This window comes from Gorilla gorilla, chromosome 2, assembly GCF_029281585.2.
Source record: "Gorilla gorilla gorilla isolate KB3781 chromosome 2, NHGRI_mGorGor1-v2.1_pri, whole genome shotgun sequence".
NCBI classification, from domain to species: Eukaryota; Metazoa; Chordata; class Mammalia; order Primates; family Hominidae; genus Gorilla; species Gorilla gorilla.
Genome location: NC_086017.1, coordinates 23,936,446 through 23,956,634, shown reverse-complemented (window position 1 = coordinate 23,956,634; position 20,189 = coordinate 23,936,446). Strand labels below are relative to the sequence as shown.

The window sequence follows — 20,189 nt, the reverse complement described above, 5'->3', positions numbered from 1 at the left end:
GATTTGGCTCTATATTTTCTTTCAGCTTTTTTTTTTTTTTTTTTTTAAGAAGGGGTCTTACTGTCTTGCGCAGGCTGGACTCCTGGGCTTGAGTGGTCTTCCTGAGGGCTTTGCCTCAGCTGGCCCTCACAACCACCGTGTGTGGTGGAAAGGCATTGTTCGGGAAACAGTCCCAGCTCCTCAGGACTGCAGGCACCCACACACCACTGCCTGTGCCCAGCTTCTTTCAGATTTACGTCGGTAGTAACACCCAGGTGACAGAGCAATGTATTCATATGTTGAGACAGCATGAAAGATTCCATTTTGTTTTCATGGAGGCTGGAAATTCATTACATATGGAATTCTTCTGTATTTAGTGAAGAGATGTTAATCTTTGAGAGGAGCCATTAAAAATCGGAGTCACTTTTATCCAAGGGAAACAAACAAAACACTTGAGTTATGACTCATATGTGGCAAGAGGCTGGCTGGAACCTCTTGTTGAGAAACAGACTGGGGTTGCTATGGAAACTGGTCTCACACTTCCTCACCAGAGCTCGGCCCTCCTATAGAGGCAGCTCGTTTTCTGTTATTTTTTTTTTTAATTATTTTTTGAGACAGGGTTCCACTCTTGCCCAGGCTGGGGTGCAGTGGTGTGATCCCAGCTGACTGCAGCCTCAAGCAATCCTCTCAGCCTCATGAGTAGCTGGGACCATGGGTATGCACCACCACGCTTGTCTTTCTGGGGTTTTGAGATGATGGCATTGCCATGTCTCTGCAGAAATAAAACTTCTTCAGGCATATGTCAGCTACAAGGAGGCATTATTTAAATGAAACAGTAGGTTCTGAGAAACAGAAGAGTAGGTTTGGGAAAGTTCTCACTCACCTGCTTGTAAAAAATAAAGCAAACTGCTAGCATCAGAGTGGGCAGTTAGCAGTCTTCTTTCAGAACAGGAAGCAAAATGAATGAAAAATTAATGCCTCGTGTCAGGCATTCTATGGGCTTTGTCTCATTTGGCCCTCACAACAACCTTGTGAGGTGGACAAGTGTTGTTCCCATTGTACCGATGAGGGAACAGACTCAGATCGTTGATTTACCCATCATCACAGCCAGTATGTAGCAATCTTTGGCTCAGAACTCAGGTCTCCCGTGTCAACTCAGGATGCCTCTGGCAGTGGAGCACACTGCTACCCCTTCCACTTTTTCTAGCACATTCTGAAGATGCATGAAGCCTGAGTCATTCACTTTAAATCAAGCCAAAACAAAGTGGGCTTCAGTATGGACTTCTGAGTGCTAAATACTGAGTTGCCCTTAAAAAAAAAATAACTTATTTTAAGCACTGAAAGCTCAGATTTCCACAAAATTCAGTTCTCAATAAATCCTATGGCTGAATTCTTTACAGACATTTTGGAAAGAATGCCAAAAAAAAAAAATCTGAAACTAAAAATAGGATGGTTGTCAAAGTCCCACACCAGAAGATAATTTAGAAATTTATTTCAAAATTTTTAATAAAAAATACAATGATATTACAAATTTGGTTTTCCAAAGCTTTCAAATTTTTCTTAACATTATTTTTCGTTTTAAGAACACTTTTGAAGTCGGCAGTTATTTAAAATCCTTACTAGAAAAAAACCAAAGCCCAAGGATTTTGCATTTAGTCATCATCTAGGTATACTGCGTGTTTTTTGAAAGCATCCTTTAAGAGTTTGGAGATTTGATGAAATTGCTCATGTAATAAGCAGTTAGTGAATACTACTGAATCCTAAACCCAGATAAGTCATCTTGGGCTGGCTGTGTTTTTCATGTGAAGAAACTCATTTATAGCACAGGCACCCCAGGCCAATAGAGATGATTACAGATCACTGGTTTCAGAAGTTCTGACCCCTTATTCAGCTACCAAATACTTAGTTGCTAAAGGAATTACTCCCAGCAGGCACAAAACGGTTTCTGAATATGACAGAAAAGGTACACAAAGAATCACTTAAGACATCCTGGTTACAACATACTTTATCTTTAAAAGGGTGTAAGAGTAGTTGGGGAACTTAGAAATTCTGTGACTTAGGTGTGGGTGGATCTTATTTAGGAAGACTAAAGCTATGGACACAATACGTGAAAGAACCACTCAGAAGCAGCCCTAGGAAGCCCAGGTGCCCACATCGAAAGCACTCCCGGGTGAAAGCAGCCAGGCAGGCGTGGGCATTGTACAGCAAGCCTCAGGCCTCAGTTCTTGATTGTGGTTGACGGGGGGTCACCATGAAGGGGCCCATTTAGTATAAAGCTTCCAACCTTTTCTCTTAATCGTTTCTTTAATCTTTTAAACCATCTTCAAGTGCATAGGGGAGTTTCTGATGCCAGAGGATGAAAGCAAGTGCTTTCTCCACCCTCTCCTCCCAGAGTGAAAACAAATCCTTTTGCTGATACTTGTTTCAAAAGCATCCACTGTAAAGCTTCTCAGTGACAGAAAATACTGAGAGGTAACTTTTTATCAGTCAAACCACATACCCCAATTTAACACCTTTCAGTGCTCTGAATTCAACTGACAGACTAAAGGGTGTTTCCTGTAACAGCCTGAAATATTAAGTGTTTTTTTTTTTGTTTTGTTGTTTTTAAATCTTATTTCAGAAAACTTCCTCTTGGGGTAGGAAAGTACACATGAAGCAGCAAAGTAATGAAGAAAAACTTAAATAGGGCCTTCAGAGATCCCACACACTACAAAGATTCTGCCAAGCCATAAAAGTGTGAAGCCCAGTATATGTCCAGCTTTTCTCCTCAGGACATCTTCAGTGTTTCTTCTCTTTTAAACACCAAATCAGGTTTTAGCCACAGACTGTGTTTTGGGTGTGCCTGCTTTGCGGGGTCCATGCCCAGTGTGTCTGCTGGTGACCCAGGACTCAGCAGTAATGACTAACGGCCACCCTTCAGGATCACAGATGTGCTTGGTGGTGGGGCAAAGCATGGCACTTGTGTGCAGTGATGAAAAACAGCACACGGCAAGGCTGAGCCCTTTATCAGCAGGCCTCCGTAGAGCGTGTCTGCGTTGTCAGCTGCCAATGGGCTGAGTGGCTGGCCGTACCCACTCAGTCTAAGAGAGGAAGGAAACAGCAGGAGAAGCTGCCAGCTTGCCATTCATGAGCTGCTGCTGCCCACCAAAGCTGCTTACTGGCAAGAAGAGATGTGGGGAAGACATGAGCTGGTGAACACCAACCTGGTGGTGCACATGCTGCCAAGTCTGGCCCCTGAAGAGGAGAGGGGGTGCAGAGTCCAAAACCGACCGGGGCTCCTGCTCTGGCATGGAGCTGCGTCAGAGGTGAGAGAGGACCTGGATCCTAGGGTTCATGCAGGTGTCGGGTGGGTGCCAGGGTCTTTTCACTCCAACTTTTTGGCTGGCACCCGTGTCTGCGCAACAAGGATGGGCACGAGGGACAGGCCGGCAATGAGGAGGGCCCACAGGGGTCGGTAGAAGAGCCAGCCAGCCGCCACCGTCAGCAGGGTCAGCGAGGTGGCCACACAGAAGGCAAAGGCTTTCAGGCCAATGTTGACCAGGTCTCGGAAAACAGGAAACCAGTCCACTGTGGAAAGGAGAAAGGTGATGAGGTGCCACCTGCTCTACACCTCACCAGCTCAGCAGATCTCTCCTGTCCCTAGATGAGGATGGGCCCATGTTGCTACATGCATGAGGAGGGGAGAGGATCAGTGGGGTGGAAGGCAAGGAGCTTCGTTCTGAAAGCTAAGGGAGCACAGGAGCCTCTGCTATGAGCTGCGTGGTTGGGCACATTGCCTAAGCCACCCACTCTACCCTGATCCAGGGGAGAGGATGTAGCAGTGCTTTGCAAACTTTAATACTTTATGTGGAGAGTAGTCTGAGGCCAGTATAAAGACATTTGCCTGTAATGCTAGAAATAACCTGGGTCCTGCACACTCATACAAGAGGCTGTGGGTGGAGCCTCCTGTAGGTGCCTATTTGGGCCTCTCAGCCATTCCTAGAGGTGTTGGTTCATTCATGCAGCAGGATGTTACTGATGATTTCTGTGCCCAGCACCGAACCAGCAGGTGCTAGAGGAAATAAATTAGCCTAAGCATTGGCCTCTCCTCAAGAATCTCACGGACTATTGGTCCAATAGGATAAAGCCCAGAATCCAGCTAAATTCATGAGGAATTACCCTATTCTTGCCTTGTGTGACCTCTCCAGGTTGGCATTCCATAGCTGATGTCCACTCAGGGAATCTTCGCTCAGTTCCCAGCAGGCCACCAATGGTCTGGAATCACTGGGTTTGCAGAGCAAGCCCTGGTGCCCCACCATGCCTGCAGCACACCCTGCAAGCCACTACCTGGCCTCATCCTGATCTGTTCCCATACAGCACTGCTCCTCAGCCCTTAGAATAAGCAAAGTTCATGCTTCTGAACGTTGCCTGTTAGGCACCATGTGCACCATCTCATGAAGCACTCATGCCCACCCTGTAAGGTAGGCACTCTTCTTAACTCCATTTTACCCACAGGGTCACTGAGACTCAGGGAATTAAGAAACTCACCACCAGTCCTCCTGTTAGAAAGTGCCAGAACCAGGATTTGAACTCAAGACTGTATGGGCCCAGAGCCTGGGCTCTAAGCTGTTGCTCTAAGCCTTGTCTGTCTCTAGCTGTGGAGTCTTACACACGTTGGTATTTATCAAACGCATGGGGGACTGTGTGCTTCCCTGCTGCACTCCCAACTCTCCCCACCCACCCTGGGGGTCCCTCCACACTCTAAGTCTGTCCTGAGTCTGGCGCATTCCAGACGTAGAGTGAATTGGGATCACAGACATCAGAGATCCAAAGAAGGGCCCACTGAGACAGACACGAGGAAACCAAGGCTCCAGAAGGGAACTGGTCTCCCCAAGGTCACAGGCAAGAAAGAGGATTCTGTTTAAATGCTCATCTCTCGCTAATGTGCCCACCACGTCACTGGTCTTTCTGAGCACAATTCAGCTGTCCAAAGAAAGGCTCAGGGAGAGTCCTTCCCTTCCCGGGCCTGTTTTCCCAGCTGTAAACAAAGGAGGGGTCCCCCCTAGCTCAGACAGCCCAAGATGTGCAGCCAGACCTCTTCTGACTTGTGCATGCTGAGTGGGGAAGAGGTTTCTGTTGGCACCCAGAGAAGGCTTGATGCAATCATGTGACTGGAAGGGACACACACCAGGGAAAGGCTTGGATGGAGAGTCCTCCGAGGAACCCCATCCTCCTGGGCCCAGAACATACTTAGTCACCCTGGGCACTCAGATCCCGAACCACGCTGGGCCACGGGTCTCCTGCTGGGCTAGCTGGTGCCAACCTCAGGTCAAGGAGCGGCCCAGAACTCTCCTTCATGCTCCAGACTTGCTGGCTGCCCAAATCTAGCCCAGGTTTTGGAGTGAGGAAGGAAGCCTGATAGTTTTGGGTGTTTCCTATTTGCCACATTTCATAAAACTCTGCATGTAAGGGGTGAGGTGACTGAAGCTGAGATGGGAAGGGAACGGCCAAGCATCCAGAGCTTGGACGTGACAGATTTCAAATGCAGGTCTGGCAGGCTCCCACGTGGTATTCAATTGTGGATCAAAGGAATGAGCAAATGATCGAGCCAGCAGATGGACGAACCTTCAGGCTGTGGAGTGAGACCAGTGCCCCAGAGTTGGCCCCACCCAGCCTCACCCCTGGCAGCTCCTGCCCTCAAGCCTGCCTTCCTCTGCTCCCTCATCAATGAGCCAAATGCCTGGTATCTGCACAAGGCCCATCCCATCAGCCCGGAAGGGCTGAGATGATGCGACAGGCAGAGGAGGCCCTTTGGGGGCGCAGGAGGGAGGGCAGTGACCCGCCCCGACACCTACCCAAGGTGTAGAGGATCCGTGTCATAAGGTTGAGGCCCATGAACATGGCCATCCAGCCGGCTGCCCGCAGGCCCCAGGTCTTCATGGAGTTGCTCCTTAGTTCTCTATGAAACACCTCCTGCAGGACAAGGTACGGGCAGGTCAGGATGCTGAGGGCCAGTGGCGTACCCAATCAGCAGGGCAGGTCCTGAGGGGGCTGTACCAACTCGGGAGCTGTTGGCCATTTCTGAACAGGCCAGAGGGAGGTGGGGCAAGCCTCCTATAGGGCTAAGTCCTTCTGCCCATCTGGCAGAGCACAGGGCAAGGCATGAGATCTCTGTGGAACGTACGGGCCTTCCTCAGCTCAGAGCCTGCCAGCACCTGGAGCCCTCAGCCCACGGTCTCACCTGGAATGAGCAGGACCCTGCCCACCACCCCTGAGCAGGTTTGAGCATGCCTGCTGGGCAGCATGCTCTGCGCTATGTGTGTGATCTGTTTAATCTCAGACCCTCTCCACATGGCTTGGGGACACTGCACCCTCCTTCTCAGGCTCCATCGCTGTCGCTGCCCCTCTTCCTGTCCATTAGATGCTGCAATTCTTTAGCTGCTTCAGTCCATACTCTCTCCCCGGACATCCCATCTGCTTCCTTGGCCTCCATATGCCGTGACCCTCCAATTTAAAGCTGCAGCTCTGGCCCTCTCCCGGGCCTCACAGCCCTGTGGCTCCCACCACCTCCACTACCTCCTTGACATTTCCACTTGACATCTCAGCCTGTCTAGTGCTGACACTGGTGCCTTCTCCATCTCAGCACATGGCACACCCACCCACCCACTCACATCTATGGGAAAGACATGGCCCGCTCCTCCCCTACCACCCCATCCAGTCCAGGCCACATATTCCCGAGTCTCTTACCACTGTCTGCCCGCAGGAGCCTCACTGGCCCTGCTTCTATCACCCACTCTGTGTTCTCCACACAGCCACCTGCCAGAGCCCTGCCACACCCCCCTGACATCGACCCTGCTGCCAGTGCCCTGACCCTGCTGGCTGCTCTCCCCAGTCCAGGTCAAGTGTCCTCTCGCCTGTGTATCTGTGCGTGGGTTTGCTCTGCCTACAGCGATTGCCTGCAGTCATGCCTGGCCAGCTTCCTACATATTCTTTTGAGCTCTGCTTGAACCCCATTTCCTCAGAGGGCTTTCCCGGACCCTCTGATCTGAATCGGGCCCTCTCTCAGAATCCATAACAACAAAAACAGGTCACATTTATCACTCACCATTTATTTGATACTGTCCTAAGTGTTTTACAAGTATTATTTAATTCTCAGATTCACTCAATGAGGTAGGCTTACCTCCACTTTACAGATGAGGAAACTGAGGCTCTGAGAGAATAAGTCATGTGCCCAAGGTCTCACCTCAAGCAGTAAACTAAACGCTACATTTCCAAGAGCAGGGAGCATGTCTGTGAAGTACCTGGTGTTCAATGAAAACTTGCTGAATGAATGAATAATCCTCAATAACCAAACCAGTTAGGGATGATGTGACTATTACTAATAGTACTTAAACATCTTCCCCTTCACAAATGAGGAAACAGGCTGAGAGATCAGCACCAGCTCAAGGTCCTGTAGCAAGTGGGAGGCAGTGCCAGGGCCGTCTGTAGTGTACCTGCTTGGGCAGCTGTACTCTCCTGCCCCTGGGACTGGAATTGGGACATCCTGACTTTTGCCCTGAGCTGCCTGCCTGGCTCTGGGCCTTTTTTCTACTTGGCAGAGACCCCAGACCTTGTGTGGGGGTGGGGGCTGGGCTGGGGGAAGACAGGGCTTTGGGGCCGCTAAGCAGCAGGAGACCCAGGGGGTAAGGAGGCCGCCTGAGCATCTGCACTGCAGGGCCTTCCTTTCTGGGGCATTACCTAAGACATGGGCCCCATCCACTCCTCTCTGGAGGGGCGGCTGTGTGAGCTGGGCCTCAGCCCTGGGAGACAGAGCAAGGCCTGGACTGGGCCTCCTAATTTTAGAAACTTGCTGGGGACCCTCAGCTGCTGGTGGAAGGGTGACTCATGGCCTTTTAGGCTGGGAGGTGGCAGCCCTACCCTGAGGTTGGTAACTGGGCTCCTGGGCAACAGCCTGACCACACCCTAGCCCTGGCCAGGTACCAGGAGTTGGTGAGGCCCAAGCACCACCACAAGCTGGAGGCTAACAGGACAGATGGCTGCTGAGGATTTAATAATAGGAACAAAAGGTCACAGCTAACCCCTGATGCCTGTCTGCTGCCTTGACCCTTTCTGGCCATTCTGGAATGAAAACCCCAGCAGTCCTGGTTAGGGCAGGTATAGAGTGCCCCACCAAGGATACCTGTGTTCATCAACAACAGAAAAACTAAAGATTCGATTCTTCTGCTGCAGAGAAGGATTGCCTGCCTAGAGAAGACAGGCTAACTTTTAAGGCACAGAACTGAACTAATCAGCACATCTTGGCACCCCTTCTCCTTGGGACCCGGGGTAGGCATAGCCCTCCCTATTTACAATGGGAGAGGGATACTCAGGTAGCTGAGGCCCAAAACCCTTCCCCGCCCTCCTGATGTTCTGGAAGAACACAGACTTTGGTGGAGCCCCCCCACCCACTCCCTCTCCCCGCTCTGGGCTGTGGCCACAGCACTCCGGGTGCCCCCTTAAAAGGTGAACCCTTTCGTGCCCGGACTGGGCTGTTCGTGCTGGAACTGACTGATCACTGATTCTTCCAGGGTTAACTCCTTCTTGTCAGCAAAACTCACTTGTCAGAGGCCCTGCTTGATCACTGTAGAAACGGATGTCCTATTCTGACGTCCACTGGTATCAGAGCACCTGCTCTCCTCTTTCCAACACTCGGCACAATGCATCAGTACTTATGAGTTTCTGTCACTCTCACTCCTCTACCGGACAGTCTGTGAGGCACAGTGAGTTTAGTGCCTAGCACAGTCCTGCACACTGAGGGTTCATGACAGACTCCGCATCCACAATCCAAAAACCCAAACACTGAAGTGCTCCAAAATCCAAAACTTTCTGAATGCCAACATGATGCCACTAGTGGAAATCCCACACTTGACCCCATGTGACGGGTTGCATTGTATAAAATCACCTTCAGGCGATGTGTACAAAGTATACATGAAACATAAATAGATTCTGTGTTTAGACTTGGTTCTCATCCCCAAGAGATCTCATTATGTATATATAAATACCTGCAAATCCAAAAAAATCTGGAATCTGAAACACTCCTGGTCAAACACTTTGATGAGGCATACTCAACATTCCGCTATTTCTTCTTCTTGCCTCATTCACTGGCTATGACCCCTGGTAGTGTGATCTTATTAAATAACCACTGGAAGGAAGGAAGGACATGCTTGTTCCCCCACCGTACGAGTAGGGCACAGCACTCACCTCTGCTGAGAAGTCCCCGTGGTGCAGGAGCAGTAAGGTATCCCCAGACTTGGTGGAGAATGGGACTAGCTGGTCACCCCGCTGCCGGGCAATCACAGTGACCTGGTCAGAGGACCTGGTGTTAGAGCTGAGGGGTGACCAGCGGGAGACACGCCCACGAGAGCCATGGCCCACCCTCCCGGGACTGGGTGCCGGCTGGGGAAGTGAGCACAGAGACCCTGGGGCTCCTCTCTATACATCCACCTGGGGTGCATCCACCTCTGCAGCTCTGGCTGAGCTGCTCCATTCAAAGCTCCAGGCATTCAAAGCTCCAGGCATTCAAAGCTCCAGGCATTCAAAGCTCTTGGGCAGCGTGCAGAGCAGGGGATGGAGCAGGACTGCACATAGGCCAGGAACGCAAGACCAATTATTGACAGATCAAAACGGGCTTGGGGAGAGGGTCTGTGTGTGACTGGAACACCTGTCATAAGGTGTGACTATGAGACCCCTTTTGAGCTGCCCTTCTTAACGTGGGGTCCACGGATGGCTGTGGGGACATGGAGCTCTGAAACTGCTCAGAAGCGTGCCTGGCTGAGAGTGCGTGCGAGTGTGTGCCTTTCCCCAGGGAAAAGGGGGTCCAAGCGCTCCTGACGTTGACCAAGGTGTCTGTGTCCGGGGAAGTTGTGAGGCTCTGACTTAGTGTCTGCCCCTGGGAAGCCAGGTTACCACGTGAGCTGGGCCCAGGTCAGGGTCATCGCCGCTCAGTCCAGCATAGGAAAAGGAGACACGCAAGTCTCCCACCTGGGGGTGGAAGAGAAGCAGGGAGAGTGAGGAACGGAGTAGCTGGCCCAGGCCCACGTCCAGGATGCCTCAGCTACGCCCCTCAGGCTCTTCTCCCACCTCCACACCCGTGCCCAGGCTGTGCCGTCACCCAGAGGGCCTCTCCCACTCAGCTGCACTTGGCCAAGTGCAGCTGTGCATGCAACTGAACTGAATCTGCCTGGCGCAGGAACCTGATCCTAGGGCCCTGACCCTCCTATTTGGAGAGCCCAAGCCTCTCCACACACCTCTGGATACTTGGGATTTTCGCTGTGGTAGAAAAAGTCTCCACGGCGAATGATGTCCACATGAGGGTCCTCCAGCTTGGACAGGCTCAGGGACTTGAAGTTGTCGACTTTGTCGATGAGGCCTAAGGGGACCAGAGTGGTTAGAAACCCAGGGGACCGGGTGAAAACCTCAATCTGCAAAGTCCCTGGCCTGACCCCCTTCCACTGCGCCCTTGGAGCCTGCACACGTGGCACTCCCACCTGCAGTGCCTCTTTCTGACTCTGTCTCGTCCACGGCTTCCCCTGGGTTAGACCATCTCCTCCAGTAAGCTTTCCCTGTGCCCTCTCACACGAAGTCAGAGTGACCACAGCACTGGGAGTGGCCTTAGCCCTTTTCCCTTCCATCAAGGTTACGGCCATCCACGTCCAAGCCTGACTCGCCTCCTGGGTTGAGAGCTACTTGAGGGCAGGCCCAGCTGGCACACAGGCACCATCCAGCAACAAAGCACACAGAAAGTGGCCAGGCCAGGCCCAGGATCATCCAGCCTCCCCAGGACTATCTGGGCCCTTGGTATCCTCTCCCACCTTCATGGGTCAGGCCCAGGAACAGAGCCCCAGGGTTACTCTGGCCCATGGTGCCACCTTATCCCTTGCAAGCTTCTCTTTGGAGTCAATGGGGGATGCCTGTGATAAGCTAGTGCCTTCCTGGGACAGGTGGAACTCAGAGGGGGAGCCCTAGGCCGAGAGCACTGAGCCACCACATGTCTACTACTAGCCGGAGTCTGCTTGAGGAAGGACTGTCTCAGCAGAGTCTACTCAGCAGACACCGGCACGCAGCAGGGTGAGGATGCATGCCTGAGTCATTCTCTGGAACAACCCAGATTTCAGAGGAACCTGGTAGGATGGAGTGGGGTGGGGGTTTCTACGTCAGCCCTTGCTTCCTGGGGATTCGCCTTCCCCTGGCCCCCAAAGCATGGTGCTGGGAAAGGTGCAGACTGATCCTGTGCCTTTAGCCCTCTGAAGGCTGAGTACTGGGAGCTCCGGCCCTGGGAGGGGCCTTGTGCTTCTGGCACGAGCTCCTCTGGAGAGGCCTGAGACTTACCTGACGAGAGGAAAAACCTGCCAATTTGGACAAAGGGGGCTGTTGCCGTGAATGACTCCACTGCCATGGCACTGTGGGAGAGAGGAAGCTGTCAGAGATGGGCACCGGTGTGGGAGCTGCCTGGGTCCCTTTGGGTTGTTTGTGCTGGGCAGGGTCCCCACCCGGGGGTTCCTGCAAGTCCAGATTAGCCCAGGCACAGCAGACATCTTGTCCTGTCCACCCCCAGGGGCCCTGTGCCCCCTCCCCTGGGCTGAGCACCCTCACTCTGTCTCCTGTTCCCCGGAGCTTCCTACCCTCTTGCCTAGACCCCTGCCAGCCTGTCCTGCCCCACCCACTGCTGTCAGATGTATCTTGCATGGACTTCACACCCCTCACTAGCCCCTCCCAGAGCATTCCATCCCGACCATCTTACTGGCACAGCCCAGACCATTGCTGAACAAGGCCTGCTCTCTAGCCACACCCAAGTGTTATGCCCGCCTCACCACTGGCACGCCGTGGAGCTAACCTCCCTCTGCTGAAATCCTGAGAAGCCTGAACAAATGCCGCTGCCTCTGGAAAGCCTGTCCTGATTGTCCTCCCACCCATGGCAAACCATTAACAAAATGCTTCCCCGGCCCCGTGTGTGCAAATCCCCTTAGATACTTAGTGCAGGCCTTACATTTGTGACTTGTTTGCGCGGAGCTTGTCTGGGGTCAGGGGAGCAAGTCTCTGTGTTCCTGGTGCCCAGCACAGGGCTTGGTCTCAAAACCATGTCCCACATTTTCAACCCATGAGGCAGGATTAACTCAATCCTGTTATTCAGATGAAGAAACTGAGGCTGGAGACCTGCCAGTGTAGACAAAGCTGCACTCAGGCCTGGGGCCTGGCTCTCACCTGGGGTTTTTGTGGCCAATCTCTCGGTCGAAGTTTTTGCTGTTGATGATTTCTGACCTCCATTCGGTGTCTGCTCAGGGAGAGGAATCAACTCAGAGCCCGGGTAGGAGTGGCACGTGGCTGAGACCCACCAGCCCAGCTCCTCCTATCTCACAGCCAAAGGGGTGGGTCAGGGAGCCTCAGTGGATGGGTGGGAGAGCAGGGCTCTGAAGACTTGCACCCAGGGATCCTGATGCCTGGTGCTGAATCCTTCCCATGGCCCCACCAACAGCCCTGCTGTCCAGCCACCGCTGTGGGCCCCCACCATGCGCAGAGACCACGTAAGGGGCCCAGCACTCACTGTAGGAATACCTCGTCTCCTTCTTCACCTGCCCATCCTCGGTGTACTCCCTGCAGGGAAAGCAAGGCAGCCACGGGGGTTAGCCTCGTCGCCCCAGGCAGTCTAATCTCTAAGCATCTGAGCAGGAAGCAACCTCAGGGCTACCAGATCAGACTCCCCAGATAGGGCAGATGCCTTCTCTACACCAGCCCCAAGACAGGGCACTCACTCCTGACAGACAGCCAGCTCCTGCCCTCCAAGGCGCTGCCTGGAAGAAAGTGCTCTCCCATCCTGAGCTGAAATCTGTCCCCACTGGCCTTACACCAAGGGGCCCAGCCCTGCCCTTTGGGCTCAGAGATCTGGCTGCATCCTCTGCTCCAGGACAGCCCTGCGGGGAGCCTCCTGAAGCTGCCCTTCTCCTGCTCCTCCCACCACCTCCCCACCTGTCGGTCACAGTCCATATGATTCAGGTGGGGGTGAACCCACCCCCAGCTCCAGGTGACCCCAGCCCTGATCAATGAGAACCTGCCCTGGGACTCCTGTCAGAAAGGATAAGCTGTAAGTAGAGAGAAGATGGGACCAACACAGCTGATGGGAAGGCTGAACACAGAGAGATGCAGTGGGGTCTCGGGGGTGACATGCTGATCCTAATGACAGTGTTTCAGGCCTGTGCTTCAAGCTTGTGCATCTCTGGAACTTCCCAGATTTGGGAGCAACTCAATCCCCCTTTCCTCCTGGAGCCACTCTTCACTGGATTTTTGCCACTTCCAAATCACTGGCTATTAATTTGGGGATCATTTCACACTTTTCTGATAGGAAGATGTTATACTTGAGTTTCAAAGGTATCAAAATGAAAGACATCTGCATGTTATCCCGACAGCTACACTTCACTCCTCCTTTACCCCAACAGAGCTTTCACCCCAACAGCTCACCTGGACTCCTCAGTTTCTACCCATTGGTACATCTCCACGTGCCTCTGCAGTTTCACGGCTGGAAGATGGACCCCATAGTTTGGATCAGACAAAAGCTTCAAACAGAATCAAAGAAACCAAAAAAATAAAGGATAAGATTCATGTCAGCCCAGAAAGCCTGGCTCAGGGGAAGCTGGACTGGAAGAGGAAGAAATAGAGAAGGGGACAAGGGTGGAGAGCCCTACTCTGCTTTGCAGGGGAGAATCGAGGACACTCCCTGTCCCAGGTTCTTTACACACAGTGCCTGTGACCGTGACCTTCACAGTACAGGCCTGGGCTGCATGGCCCAATGGCATGGTGCCAACAGCGTACAGGGTGTTCAAATAACAGGAAAGCTCTGGTGCCCAGGGTAGTTTTGTGGCCTTGCACTGGACACACATGGTCATCAGAGTCATGAGAGCACCTCCCTGAGTGCCAGCCACTGTACCAAGACGTTAGTTACCTAACCTCACCAAATCCTCAAGGCTGGCCACAAGCTTGTAACCATTACCGTTCCCATTTTATACACAAAGACACTGAGACTCAGGATAGACAAGTCCACACAGCTGCTGAGTGGTGAAGTCGGGAATCACACCCACGTGTGACCATCTCCAAGGCCCATGCTTTCAAATCCTCAGCCAGACAACATCCAGGATGAGCCCCGAGCCACTGGCAGGTCAGCATCCCCTGCCAAGCCTACCTTGGATGTCCGTAAGGCGCCAATGATGTGCACCAGCCTTCCTTCATTCTCCGGAGCCACACTGTGGATGCTGTCGGGGGACACCACAAGCGAGAGCCCCTCAGCCAATGAGGTTGCCGTCTTCAACGCGCGGCCCTGGGAGCAAAGGGGAGTGGGGATTTCAACAGCTCAGGGGTGGCACAGCATGACTGTGCTTGTTGCAAAGTATTAGGGTAGGATGGGGCCTCCGGGAGCGCTGAGACCCATCTCCCCACTGTACAGCTGGAAAACTGAGGTCTAGCAAGTGGAGAGTAAGGATTGGAACCCAGATTCCTGCTTTCTCAGGGAGACTTCTTCCCACTGCCCCATTGGTTCCCACTAGCCCCCACCAATCTTAGCACTGCCCCAGTGGTGGGAACAGCTGATGTTTCTGCCTGCCTGTCCCTTTCTCCCCATTTTTCTCTGCCTTCTTTTTTTTAATTTTATTTTTATGTTTAAGTTTTTTGTAGAAATGGGGTCTTGCTATGTTGCCCAGGCTGCTTTCGAACTTCTGACCTCAAGCGATCCTGCCTCCTTGGCCTCGCAAAGTGCTGGGGTTACAGGCTTGAGCCACCATGCCTGGCTCTCCTCTCTCCTACTCAGTTCATGTGGTTTAACTAAGTCTATCTGAACCCTTGGTCAAATTATGGGACCCAGACCTTGCCAGTCAGAACATGTGAGTGACCCCTGGACACGGAGACTGATTCAGAGGACCGAGAGCCAAGCCAGGACACTGAGAGATTGCCCTGTAACTGTTGCTAAATTGATTTAGAAATATACTGTTGCATCATGAGGTCCTATTAAAAAAAAAAAGGAGAAAAAGAAAGAGAGAGGGAGAGAAAGAAACAAACAAACAAGAAAGAGAGAAAGAGAGAGATAGAGAAAGGAAGGAAGAAAGGAACAAAGGAAGGAAGGGAGGAAGGGGGGGGAAAGAAAGGAAAAGAAAGAAAGGAAGAGAAACAAATGGTTTTTCTCTTCCCTGGGCTAAGTGGTTGGATGTAAGCCAGTTGCTGGGGCCACATTTGCCATCACAGATGAAGTGCCTGCCCAAGAAAAACACCATAATAGAGAAAAACATGCAAAAGATGAAGAAATGGAGATTCCCGGTGACCCAGCATGAACACCTGGATCCAACTACGCCTGAGGCAGGTGCTAACCCCTGGATATTCAGGTGTGTGAACTGATCTACTCCCCTTCCTGCTCACATCAGCTGTGGGATGGATCACAATGGAAAGAACTGTGATTAACTCAGTATCCTTCTTTCTCTTTTTAAAATCTAGGCCCTTGATTACCAAATCCAGCCTCCAGGTTCATAGCCTTTGCTCTCTGACAGGTGGGGACTCTCACTCTGCACAGGAAGACCCCAGACATTTTACCTCATTGGTGAAAATTAGGTAGAAGGAGAGCAGGAAGGCCATGAGCCCCACGAACATCCCACCCGAGGTCTCGCTCAGCCGTTCCAGGAAGCCTGGCTGGGAGCTGGTTTTAACTTTGACATGTTCTCTCCGGGTACTGGAACTGGAATACTGAAGAAAAAGAAACATAGTCACAGAATGAAAACTAGATTTTAAAAATAAATTAAATTTGCTATTTATTTATACTCAATTTTTTTTTTTTTTTTTTAGTTTTAACTGTATGTGGTAAAAACACACAGATATTCAATGTGCAGTTTGGCAGGTTTCCACAAACGTATATTCCATCTGACCAACATCTAAAGCAAGGTACAAAATATTTCCATCACCCCAAAAAGTTTCTTTGTGCCCCTTTCCTGTCAGTTCTCCCCCTCTCCACCAACCAGAGGTAACTGGTGGGGATGGGGAGAATCTGAATTTGAATTTCTCCTACTGTAGATTAGTTTGTTTCTTCTACAACTTGAGAAAAATGGAATCAGGGCACCAACTCCTTTCTGCCCAGCTTCTTGGACTCAGAGCACTGCTTTTGCAATTCATTCATGTTGTGGTGTTTATCAGGAATTTGTTCCTTTTCATGGCTGAGTAGTATTCCATTTATGACTATACCACAGTGTGCTGAATCATTTGTCAGTGGATGGGTATCTTGACAGCTTCCAGGTTTTGGCTGTTATGAATAATGCTGCTGTGAATATTCATACATGAACCTTTATGCAGATATGTGCTTTCATTTCCCATAGGAATATACCTAGGAGTACAACTGCTGGCTTGCGAAGATGTACGTTTAACTTTTTATGAAACTGCCAAGCTATTTTACAAAGAGGTTATTAGAGATGTATTTTTAATTAAATTCAGCAAACAGTGGCTGAGCTGAGGGCAGTGCTAGCCCTTGTGGGATCAGAAGTAGACAGTCTTAGGGCAGTGAGGTCACAACCATAAACAATACTAGAAGGTCACACAGAGTGTCCTGTGAGGGGGGTGGACTTGGTGCTCAAGGAGTGACCCCTTCCACCTGGGGTATCAAGGCAGGCTCCCTTGAGTGGAATCTTAGAGGCAGACCTTAGGGGAAGAGCATCCCTAAAGGGAGAACCATATCAGCAGTGATGAGGAAGTAGGAAGTGGTTCTGGGGGAGCAGCTGCCTGTCTGCTTTGGCTGGGCTGTGGGAGCAACGGAGGAAGAAAGGGCTTGGAGGTAGGCATTTCTGGGCAGGTTCACAGTGGGCCTCAAACTCAAGGGTGAGTGGATCAGGCTTTGGTCAATAACAGAGGCATGATTTGGGGTGCATCTACTGCTGATCAAAAGTGTCATCGTCTAGGGCAGGATTCTGGAGCCAGAAGAACTGGGTTTGAATCTATGCTCTGCCACATACCAGCTACGGGGTCTTGGGCAAGCAGCTTCACCACTTTGTGCCTTCCATTTCCTCTGTGCATAGGGTTGTGGTGAGAACCAAAGAACACAGTTATTGGGTAGCTCAGGGCCTAGGGTGTGGTAAGCACTGGACACGTGTTAGCTAGTAGAAATGTTACCAGATTTCCCTACAACTGATACTGGGCTGGCACCAGGCTGGGGGTGAGCTGACAAAAGTCACAAAGATGTAAAGTGGGGCCCAGCTAAGACAGGCCCCATCCTGGTATTGGGGGCCAGAGGAGTGATTTGAGTCAGAATCTCTGCTTGAACAAAGCTGATGTCGCATTCTGATTGTCTTTGAGTATCAGCAGCCAAGGCCTCCAGTGACCAGATGTCCATGAATCCAGAAGTCGTCTTGACTTTCCATGCCATTTGGAAACATTAGGTGAGTGAATCACCACATAGGGGCAGGTGACCATCACAATGATGACAATGGCAAACACACCGGGTCTATCACAGGCCAGCCCACAGGCAAGCCCAAAGAGCTGGATGTCATAACGACCCCATTTCACCGATAAGAAAATCGGGCTCGGGGTTAAGTCATCTTCCCAGATCACACAGCTTCTAAGAGGAAGAGTTAGGATTCAAATCCGGGCAGACTGGAGGCTACTCTCCCATTACTCATTCCAGTCTGTGCTCCCCATCTCTTGGGCTACAATGTGAGCTGAATGTTGGGAGCCAGCTGCAGGCAGCAATAGGAAAATAAGGCGTGTCTTTCTCTTGGGCCTCCCCTCAGCCAGCATCAAGATAAGGGGCTCAAAGACGGCCTTGGAGGGAAGGAAGAGAGGTACAGGAGGGTGCCCCTCAGGCTAGGGGAGGGGTGAGGTGGGCAGTAACATGACAAACCCAGCCCACATTCTGAACCAAAATTCCCAGTCAACATGGAGGATCATAAAGGATCTATATATCCACACATATTTATATATACCTATAGTATGTATTACATGTATACACACATTATATAAACACACACACAGGCGCACACACACAGACGGACATCCCCAGTGACACATCCCCTCCTAGTCCTAGCACTCAGGACTTAGAAGAAATGAGCAATGAGTGGTGGGAACAGAGGCTGACACACAGGCCCTGGAAATGGACAGACTGGGTTCGATGCCTAGGTTCACCAATCACTTGCTGTGTAAGCCTGGGTAAATTGCTCTACCTCTCTGATTCTGTTTACTCACTTATAAAGTGGAGAGGGGAATAGTACCTCCACCACAGGTACTGCTGCTGCTATACTGATTGAGAATTTTGTTGCCTCCCTGCTCTATCCCGCTATCTTCTTCCTCACCCAGCCTAGTGGCTGCTGTAAATGTGTACCCAGCTACCGGATGAATCCAAAAATGCTTGGCAGCAGAGAATACTCAAATGCATGTATATTCCTTGGTGAGGGGTCAGGTCTCAATGTACCCAAGATGATCTCTATCCACTGGGACCATTTGTGCTACCCTGCAAGGACAGGCTTGTTTTCAAGTATTAAGTACCTACCACACACCAGGCACTGTGCTAAGCAGTCTCCCTTAAATATCACAGTAACTGATCCATGAGGCTACGTAAACCTGGAGATGAAAGCCACACAGCTACTGGGTGGAAGAATCTGGATTGCCCCCAGGTCTCCCTAACTCCAAAGCCTGCCCTTTTCAGCATATTCCCGTGTCACAGCATGCCAAGCTGGCCACGAGAGCTTGGGCAGGTGCCTTCCCCTGCTAGGGAAGTTCCCCATCTGTAAAATATGGTGGTGGTAGTGATGGGAGCAGACAAAGACAGGCTGGTCTCCTGACTGCCCTCTCGCCCGGCCGAGCCTGAGTCTCTCGGAATACCTCTGAGGCCTTTCTAGGTACAACATTCAAGGCTTCTAACCCTCCTGTGGGCCCGAAATGTCCTGGGAGTGTGGATGATACTAACCCGAGACAAAGTGTACTAGGGCTGTGGGTGATGCACACCCTGGCCTCTCAAAGGGTGTGGGAGGCAGAGAGGACGCTTGGGGACAGAGGCGGTGTCTGGAAATAGGGTGTGACAGGCAAGGGGAGAGCTGCTAGGACACTCTACCAAAGCAGGAGGGAGGGTGTGTCTGGGGTTGGCTGGGCTCCTAAGCGGGCCCTAGAAGCACTTTCACAGAGGGGAGAGGTGAGTCACCAGCTTCTCCCACACCCAGCGCCCTGGTAGGAGGCGCTGCTTGTTGAATGAAGGTTGGGCTTAAATAGTTTCCCGAGAAAGGCTAGTTGCAGGGAAAAGAGGCCTTAAAGGAACAGCCCTCAGCCAGGCCTTCTCCAACCAAATCCTTGCTAGGGGGAGGAGAGGCCCCGACAGTAGAGAAATGCTCCCTCTCCCCCAACTCCTTCGCTCCCAGCCCAGCCTAAGCTTTTTGGAGCATCACAGCCTCGGTTTACAGAGGCTCCCTAGGGCGGAGAGCTCTCTGCCCGCCTGGACAGCCCTGTCTGTCCATTGCTGGACAGCTCCGCTTGGGCTGGATCGCCTTCCTCCCTCCCAAGGGACTGGCCCCTTCTCTGAGGTCGCGTCCAGCTCTCATAATGCGCAAGTTTCAGGGCCCCAAGGTACAGGAGGGAACTGGGAATGCAAGGAGGGGCCGCGGAGAGGCGTACAAGCAGATCCCAGTACGGGAGCAACACCTCCGAGTCCGCCTCCGCACGAACGCCGAGGACTAGGCGAGCCAAGGAACACGGACAAAAGAAGCCTGGACAGGCCGAGAGATGAACAGAGGGATGACCTAGCGAAGGCACAGACACGGCGAGCAGAGGGAGATGCGGGCCCGGCCGCACGGAGGAGCTCCAGGCGGCGAAATGGACCTAGAGGCCCCCGGGGAAAAGCCCCAGGGCGACGGGGAAGCCTGGGTGTGGCCCGGCTGGCCCGGGGATACTCACATTCGCGGCCATGGTGGGACCCGACTCGCTGCCGCCGCCTCGCGCTGTTCAGCTAGGAAGTGGGCTGACGACTGGAGCGTGGTGTCCAGCGGCCTCTTGCCAGCCCCAGCTTCGAAAATCCGCGTGGACTCCAGGGCCAAGCGGGACTTAACTGCAGTTACCTCCCCGCTGTGCCCAGTGTTTCTGCGCATGCGCGCGGCGAGACGTCCTGGAAACTTTACGGTCCGGGACATTGCAGTACCTCATTGATGCGCCTGCGCACTGCAAAGCTTTCTGGGAAATGTAGTTTCTACTGCCTGGAG

At 52.0% G+C, this 20,189-nt stretch overlaps 1 protein-coding gene across 1 annotated transcript; it reads right to left on the bottom strand.

Annotated features, from left to right (window-relative positions):
* Positions 1 to 1,454: 1,454 nt before the first annotated feature.
* On the bottom strand, positions 1,455 to 20,143 carry TMEM43 (transmembrane protein 43). Its single transcript, XM_004033663.5, has 12 exons — positions 19,888 to 20,143; positions 15,562 to 15,711; positions 14,168 to 14,302; positions 13,450 to 13,544; positions 12,539 to 12,588; positions 12,199 to 12,268; positions 11,326 to 11,396; positions 10,245 to 10,366; positions 9,904 to 9,978; positions 9,199 to 9,300; positions 5,814 to 5,931; positions 1,455 to 3,546 (listed from the first exon to the last, which is right to left on the bottom strand). Exons 1-12 carry the CDS (start codon positions 19,897 to 19,899, stop codon positions 3,344 to 3,346), a joined length of 1,203 nt encoding a protein of 400 aa, XP_004033711.4. The 5' UTR covers positions 19,900 to 20,143; the 3' UTR covers positions 1,455 to 3,343.
* Between the last annotated feature and the right edge of the window lie 46 nt (positions 20,144 to 20,189).

Coding starts and splice junctions, on each gene's coding strand:
- TMEM43 (XM_004033663.5), bottom strand. Junction 12,589..13,449: donor GTAGAAACTGAGGAGTCCAG/GTGAGCTGTTGG, acceptor CTTTCCCTGCAG/GGAGTACACCGAGGATGGGC. Junction 9,979..10,244: donor AAAATCCCAAGTATCCAGAG/GTGTGTGGAGAG, acceptor TTCCACCCCCAG/GTGGGAGACTTGCGTGTCTC.